Source organism: Sinohyriopsis cumingii, chromosome 15 (assembly GCF_028554795.1).
Source record: "Sinohyriopsis cumingii isolate HCF-2022 chromosome 15, ASM2855479v2, whole genome shotgun sequence".
Classification (NCBI taxonomy): domain Eukaryota; kingdom Metazoa; phylum Mollusca; class Bivalvia; order Unionida; family Unionidae; genus Sinohyriopsis; species Sinohyriopsis cumingii.
This window is the reverse complement of record NC_142975.1, coordinates 118982746-118991175: the sequence shown is the minus strand read 5'-3', so window position 1 is coordinate 118991175 and position 8430 is coordinate 118982746. Positions and strand designations below refer to the sequence as shown.

General features: G+C 39.1%; 1 protein-coding gene across 1 annotated transcript; it reads left to right on the top strand.

The window, feature by feature from the left end:
• The first annotated feature begins 4512 nt into the window (after window positions 1-4512).
• LOC149782583 (uncharacterized) lies at window positions 4513-8160 on the top strand. Its single transcript, XM_089934896.1, has one exon. The coding sequence runs from the start codon at window positions 5227-5229 to the stop codon at window positions 6502-6504; it is 1278 nt and encodes a 425-aa protein (XP_089791022.1). The 5' UTR covers window positions 4513-5226; the 3' UTR covers window positions 6505-8160.
• The last annotated feature ends 270 nt before the right edge of the window (window positions 8161-8430 follow it).

Below are 8430 nucleotides of genomic sequence, written 5' to 3'. Positions count from 1 at the left end.
GAACCTTGCGTCTTCAGATGTTGCTGGTAACAGGCAGGGCTGACAAACGTACGCAGACAAGTTGAACAAGGCACTGGTTCTTCGCTCAGACAGGGTGGAGAGGCCAAACATCCTGGGCATTTCGATCCACAATGCTTGTGTTGCTCTCGATTGTTATAACCATAATCACATTTCTCACAATAATAACCGTATCCCAGGAATCCAGTGATACTGGTAATGGTATCGAAATGGTCATCGTGATGATAGACATGAATGTATTTTCCGTCCTTAAAATCTTGGCCTCGAAACAACAGAGGTCCGCGCACTTCTTGAGGGTGCACTTTCAAGGTGTATCGTGGAGCTAGGGCATCTTGCAATTTTTGCATCTCAGGAATGCCACAGGGTGTGTCTTTGGACAGTCCGGCTTGTTGTAACAGGAGTTCTGCTTCATTTCGTTGTTTGGCTCGGTCCGATTGTTGAATAGTTTTCCAGGTTCTTTTCCATTCTACCGTGTCGTTCTTGTTGGCATAGGTTAGTCCCACCACGATGGCACGGGCTAAACACATCTGGTCATGAGGGTTGTGAATTTGGACAAGGCTACGCTTAATGCTGCGAAGGTCGTTCACCAATAACATCTTTTTGCGTCCGGTCCCTTGAGGAGGAGAGACGTGGGTCATGTCCAATGTGGCTTTTCCATCGGTGATGTCAAACTGGTCATTAGATTGTTGCACGTGTTGAATCTTGTCCATGACTTTGGAAGCGGTCAATTCTGCAGGGGTGCTAAACTCGATCCAAACAGGGGATTTCAAACCGTCGTGTTGTATGGAAAGTCTCAAGCGATCGTCTTCTTTGGGTTGACATTGTTGCTTGAGTGCAGTGAGCAAAGAATCCCACACCCCAGTGATAAACACTTCTGCTTTCTCTAACGGCACTTCAGCCTTGAAATCTTTAAACTTCACCGTGTATTTGTAAGCCGTGGTTCTAAATTTTCTAGAGGAGCGCTTTTCCGTCTCTCGAATGGAATAGTAATTTTCAGGGTTAACTAAGGGTGGTGAACTTGGTTTAGAGGGTTCGGATTCTGGTTCACTCATGTCCTCTTCAAAATCACTGGCATGAATTTGTGCCAAGATTTCAGCCCTGGTACGAGGCGATAGATCACGTTTCTGCCTCTTACTTCTTTCTTCTTCTTTCTTCTCGAATGAATTAGATCGTTTCATCTTGAAAGCAAAAAGTCAAATGACTCAAGTTCAAACACCATAAACTACTTTATAGTCATAGCAGACCAGCGTATATAAAAGGGTGTGCGTCTTATCCTTTCACTATTCATTTCACTCTCAAGCCGAGCACAACGATGGAAGAGACTAACCAGATGGAACGTTTCGTCAGAGCTTTGCGAGGGGTCATTAGAAAATTCTCTTCAGACCAGCCTACGGACTACTCTCCTTCCTTTAGAGATAAAAGTCAAGATACTTGCTATATCTGTCAGAAGAAAGGGCATTGGTCTTCAGAATGTCCAGACCGTCAAAAAAGAAAAAAAACAGGGGATAAAAAAGACAAAAGTCAAGATACCTGTTATTATTGTAAAGAAAAAGGACATTGGTCTCCAGATTGCCCAAAAAAGAAACAAGAGGAGTCAGAAGAAAAGAGGAATTCTTCAGAAGAAGAGAGGGATTCTTCAGAGGAAGACAGGGATTCTTCTGAGGAAGAAAGAAGACAGGTGAAGAAAAAGAAACAGGAGAAAAAAAGAAGAAGGGAAGAAAGCGAGGAGGAAGAAGAAGAGGAAAAGAGTGTGACGGTGAAGAAATTCAAAAAACAGAGAGACTAAACAAAGAGAAAAGAAGAAATCAATGAACTTTTTATTAAAGTGTTGTGTTGTGAATTGTGAATTGGATTGTAAAAAAATGGAGAAAAGAATAAATGAATGATATAAGGTAAGAGTCTTTGAGTTTTGATTTTAAAATAAGAAGCTACACTCACGCACTCATACACAGACACGTACTATAAGGGTAAAATGGGTGAGTTTTTTTTTGAGTTATTGGCAAATTGAAATTGTATTTCTTTTCGAGAAATGTGGGTGGCCCTGAAAAGGGCCTTTTTTCTTTATGGTGCAGGGGTGAGTTTAAGCAATCAATTTTAACTGCCTTAAGCCTTTGCCACGGCCAAGGCCTACTTCTGGACTGCGTAATGATGATAATGATTGGGTTGAAATCACTAAGGGTGGTACGGTAGGCTTAGTCACAGGGTTGACATGTTTGGCTCGGGAAGGTCGTATTCTCTTCGGTCGTGATAAAGAAGTCTGATACATTTGTTTCAGACTTCTTAACTCCGCTAAAATGTCCAACAGTACCGTGACCGTTTGATTTTCACCCTCTTGTTTCTTTGCTGCTACTTCTTCTTGCTGTTGTTTTTTTCTTACCTCTTCTTCTTGTTGCTGTTGCTGTAGGAGAAAAGCCTGTTCCGCTTCCTTTTGTCGTTGTATAAATTTCTCCAATTCTTCTTTCTGTCTCTGTCTAAAATTCTCCACTTGCGGTAATGAAGAAGGTAACGAAGGTTCCGGAACAAATTCTTGCGAGGAGAGAAAATCCACAAAATCCCAATTCACCTCTTCTGAAAGTAAGTCCGGGTTCCCTTGGGCGGTCTCCCCTGCTGGTGCACCCCACTGGATCGTTTTCTGAGTTTCCGTCATGTTGAATCACTATCGCATAGATTGACTGCACACAAGCGCTAGCGAATCTATATTGACTACGTGACGTCACAGACTGCTCTCTTAGGATTGGATGCGGGCTAACTGAATTCTGTAACGCGTGTTCGGATTGGTGAATGAACTCAATCCGTTTCAATCCTTTCTGTCCCTATAAATAAGCGCAGTTCACTGCATTGATTCACCTATTCTCGGAGCCTCAACATGTGGACCGACGTTGAATCTTCAACCCTTGTGTCAACAATGATGTTCAGGACGGACATGCTCATGTATGTCCGATCCAAGTGGACCGTTGTCCACAGGACCAACAGCAGCCTGTGGATAAGAAGAGTCTATATAGAGAGACAAGGTTGCCTCAAGAGGACTCTGATGTATGGCCCTGCTGTAAGACGAAGTTTGAGGACAAGAAGATGTCGCAAATGCCCTTTATGCTAAGGGCATATTAACATAAACCAAAGGCCCTTTTCAGGGCCAGCCATATTTCTCGAAAAGAGATAGTCTTTGAATTGCCTACCCCTTTTTTAAAATTTAAAAAAAAAAAAATCCCATGTTCCATTTCCCTTGACGCTATACAGTCCCACCCTGTTTAAATTCCTTTGACGCTATACAGTCCCACGATTTTTCTCCATGTTAATTTCCCTTGACGCTATATGTTCCCACGATTTTTCTCCATGTTAAATTTCCATTGACGCTATATGTTCCCAAGGGTGTTTTTAATGATAAGTCCCATTGACGCTATAGTATCCCACTTCACTACTTCCGCCCCTGTATAGCCTTGATGGTCACATCAGCTTCAATCCCCTTACAGACACACAGACAGCCAGACCGATAGCCTTATATACCCGCACACACATACGGGCAGACAGCTACAATAAAACCAAACTGATCATAATAAAATGTACGGAAGTAAAAACTCATAATAGCGACTTGTAACAATTCAAAAGTTCACAACGTTTCAAATATACGTAGTGGTAACGGAATCATTTCACGCTACCACATTAAGAACTGAATATGCTTTACATAATAAATAAAATAAAAATGTAACACTTACCCTTATAGCTGTAGAACAAAAACAAAATGGAGAACGTACACTCCTTAACAAGATCGAAAAGACCAGTGTGTCAGTTAGAAAATACACTTGCCTTAAATCTACAGGGTAATAAATATTAGTAAGGGTAAAATACCCGTGCATACCCTGCTTGTAGTGTCTTTCGCCGCAAGCGATCTACGACGAGATATATGCTAGTTCAGCTGCTTAGCTAGAAAACAATTATCCACCCTACGCATATGCGACCAAAAATGATCAAATATTTCTAAGGCGAAACCAGGTTATTTCTTGTCTTATTCTGAGAGAGAGAGAGAGAGAGAGAGAGAGAGAGAGAGAGAGAGAGAGAGAGAGAGAGAGAGCGGGGGGATCATGTCTTCGCTTTACATTACATACCTGCGTGCACAAACTAGAAATATTGTTTTATCACTTTACTTGAAGAGACAGGGGAAACAGATTTATTAGTTCTTTTGTTATTATTGTTGTTGTTGTGGTGCTCTGTACAAATTGTTAATAAAGGGAAATTACTCTTGAATTGGTTCCCAGTGTAGATGTTGAGCAGTGGTTCTCGATGTGGACTTTCGGTTGTTACGGACGTGCACTGCAAGACACTGTTGGAAGACACGGTACCAATGATATTGAAAAATGGGAACCATCCTGGACATGAGTGAACTTAAAACAGAGTATATAAGGGTTTGGCTGACTAGGGTTGGTTAATAATATAAGTTGCGCTTTGGGGGGGGGGGGAATCTTTTGAGAGCTTATCCTAGTTGTAAGTGGGGAAAAAATAGAGACATTGTTTCGTTGATGGAATTTCAGTCCTTTAACATGTTTGAGTTTGGAACACTCAGTACTAAAATTAGCACCTGACTCTTTGGTGCAGAATTAAAAACACATGTTTCAAACACATGCGGGTCCAGAAAATGCCGCGGCTCATATCCTTTCCTTCTACACAGAAGCCGACAACCAGGTTTCATCTATAGGTTTGATCATGAGAACTCAAAAATTTTAAGTTATTGAATTTCTAGTATCATGGTGTTTGAATAGGTTTACTATTAGAACTGATTTAGTACCATGAGTCAATGAGTCCTGTAAAAAGACAGTGTGACCATAATGGGGGAAAATAAAGGTTAATTCGCCGTATTGGATTCATGCGATGGGCGTCCGAGAGTCTTGAGTGGTACTTAGTTGTCTTTTGATTGGATATTTTTCGCTTTTTCAGTCTTGCACTCCTTGTGTTAATTTATAGTACCGATTAGGTGATTTCGTGTTGTCAGAGATTTCATTGTACATTATTGATAAAACGTCAGACTCCTATGGATGAAGGTGCACAGAAACATGAGTCATTGAGAGAAACCATTTAAACGTGATGTGATGATAGGTTTAGGTCTAGTCTGCAGTGGAATTCTGAAGTGGCACATAATGGAAGATACTGCAGAAAAAACGGTTAAGTGTGAAGTATCTGACAAAATACTTTATAAGTGGAACTCTAAATGAACACATGAAGATACATACTAGAGAAAAACCATATAAGTTTGAAGTGTGTAATAAAATGTTTAGTGACAGTGGACATTTGAATAAGCACATGATGATACATACTGGAGAAAAACCATTTAAATGTGAAGTATGTAGTAAAAGGTTTGGTGCCAGTGTACATTTGAATCGGCACATGAGGGTACATACTGGAGAGAAACCATTTAAATGTGAAGTATGTAGTAAAAGGTTTAGTGCCAGTGGAAATTTGAATCGGCACATGAGGGTACATACTGGAGAACAGCCATATAAATGTGAAGTGTGTAATAAAATGTTTAGTGAGAGGGGATCTTTGACTCGACACACGAGAATACATACCGGAGAACAACCATTTAAGTGTGAAGCGTGCAATAACATGTTTAATAAAAATGAACATCTACTGATACACATGAGGATACATACTGGAGAAAAACCATTTAAGTGTGAAGTATGTAATAAAATGTTTAGTAGGAGTGGAACTTTGACTCGGCACACGAGAATACATACTGGAGAAAAACCATTTAAATGTGAAGTATGTAATCAAAGGTTTAATGACAGTGGACGTTTGATTCGGCACGTGAAGATACATACTGGTGAAAAACCATTTAAATGTGAAGTTTGTAGTCAACGGTTTGGTGCCAGTGGAAATTTGAATCAACACATGAGGCTACATACTGGAGAAAAACCATTTGAATGTGAAGTGTGTAGTAGAAGGTTTAGTGAGAGGGGATCTTTGACTTTGCACACGAGGATACATACCGGAGAAAAACCATTTAAATGTGAAGTATGTAAAAAAACGTTCACTTTGAGTGGAAATTTGATTCGACACAAGAGGGTACATACTGGAGAAAAACCATTTAAGTGTGAATTATGCAATAAAAAGTTTAGTGTAAGTGGAGATTTGAATCGGCACATGATGATACATACTGGAGAAAAACCATTTAAATGTGAAGTGTGTAATAAAAGGTTTAGTGTTAGTGGAAATCTGAATAGCCACATGAGGATACATACTGGAGAAAAACCATTTAAATGTGAAGTCTGTAATAAAAGGTTTAGTGGGAGTGGAGATTTGAATCAACACTTGAGGATACATTCTGGAGAAAAACCATTTAAGTGTGAAGTATGTAATAAAAGGTTTGGTAAAAGTGGAAATTTGAAACAGCACTTAAGGATACATACTGGGGACAAACCATTTCAGTGTCAAGTCTGTAATAAAAGATTTAGTGACAGTAGACCTTTGAATCTGCACATGAGGGTACATACTTGAGAAAAACCATTTAAGTGTGAAATATACAATAAAATGTTTAGTCAAAATGGAGATTTGAATCAGCAGATGATGATAGTGGAGAAGAAAAAAAACATTAAGAAACTTCAAACCACCAGAAGCTAATTGCACGCTTTTTCACATCCCGTCATTGACAGTTAAGGAAACATTTGAGCAAAATTTCTGATAATATCCAGCTAGACATAAAAATCACATAAGTGCTTTTTGCTCTTAACCATTGGGAAATCAGAGATAGCATTGGCTTTAACGTTTAGTTTTAATTTGACCTTGGCGAACATTATGCAGGGGTGACATTACCAGGTATATTGGGTGATTAAGTAGTCTAAATAATGTAAACTTCGCTTTCTTCTATTTAGAAAGCGAGAATGACTTGGCCCTGTGATTAGTTTTTGGAGGTAAATTCAGTGATTGTACTTTTAGAGATGCTTTCTCGTCTTAGCCAGGTTCCAGTATTAACCGCTCCAGTGGCCCAGTGGTTAGAGTGTCTGCCTCGGATGTGGGAGGTCATGGGTTCTATCCCTGGCCTAATCATACCAAAGACTTACAAAAATGGTACTAACAGCTGCCCTGCTTGGTGCTTTTCGTTAAGAGTTTAGTGTTAGGACTGGTTGGCCTGGTGTCAGAATAATGTGACTGGGTGGGACATCATGCTACATGTCTGCGACATGATGCCCCAGTGCTAGACATCACTTTAAACTGCTATACTGCAGACATCGTAGGGATATGACTGGAAAATTGTTAAAGCTACGTTAAAAATCCAAAATCACACACACACACACACACACACACACAGCTCTAGTATTCTATTTTAGCTCAGTATGTGAATAGCAATTTGACTTTTATGAATAGAATCAATAAAATGAATCAATGAAATGAATATTTTAACTGCCGCAAGTACATTATCTTCTTCATAAAATCAATCAGTTTGGAACCATAAGTGAAGGACCTGTCATGGGAAGATAATGGCGGAGATAATAGCGGATATTGCTGTGTCCTGGAAATACCACATTGTTAGGTTGTCTTACAGTTTATTTTCATACATCACTGAGCAAAATATTCAACAAATAGAAAGCAGAGACTAAATAATATGCTATTGAAGATTTAACTTTCAAATACAGTTATGTAGGTCAGAAACGCATGGGACAATACTATATTGTGGAATTCAAGAGGTGATGTAAGGTCCAAAACTGGACTTCACTCATTTTTGTGAAAATGCAAAGAAAAAAAGAGCAAATCAAATACTACTTAACCAATGCCTAATGTTAACACAAGTACGTAGACAAAATAATAAAACCTTACAGTTTCAGTCCTATCAATGGGCTGCTGTATCTCTAAAGTCAGTGGATACATTAAGAAAACCCCTCTTTTTAAAAATAGATGCACTTACATGTTGGATATGTCAATTCAGCTGGAAAGAAGGGTTTAGTTCCTTCACATACCAGCTTTAATTCTTCATTTTGTTATCTATGGATATTTATGCTAATGCTTTAGCAGCAACAGAGAAGTTGGGACAGACAGATTGATCTCAAAGACATGTATTTGCTCTCATGTACACGGTACAGGGTTTGTTTCAAACAAGTTTAGAAATCGTTTTGATCGCTCCAGTGGCCTAAGTGGTTAGAACTTCCACCTTGGATGCATGAGGTCACGGGTTCGTAAACATATACCAGCTGTGTTTATAATATACATGCATGTGTATATATACATATATATATATATATATATATATATATATATTGTTTCATGCTGTGCTCTTCTTCTCCCTGTGCTCTTTAGAAGTAATGCACTTCTCCCTAAAATTCAAGTCTAGCTTGACCCCTGATAATTTATAATGTGACACAAGTATGGTACTACTCACCTTTGAATAAATAAACCATAGATTTGAATTCCTGATTTGATTGAAGGATA

Coding starts and splice junctions, on each gene's coding strand:
- LOC149782583 (XM_089934896.1), top strand. CDS start 5,227: ATGAAGATACATACTAGAGAAAAACCATATAAGTTTGAAGTGTGTAAT.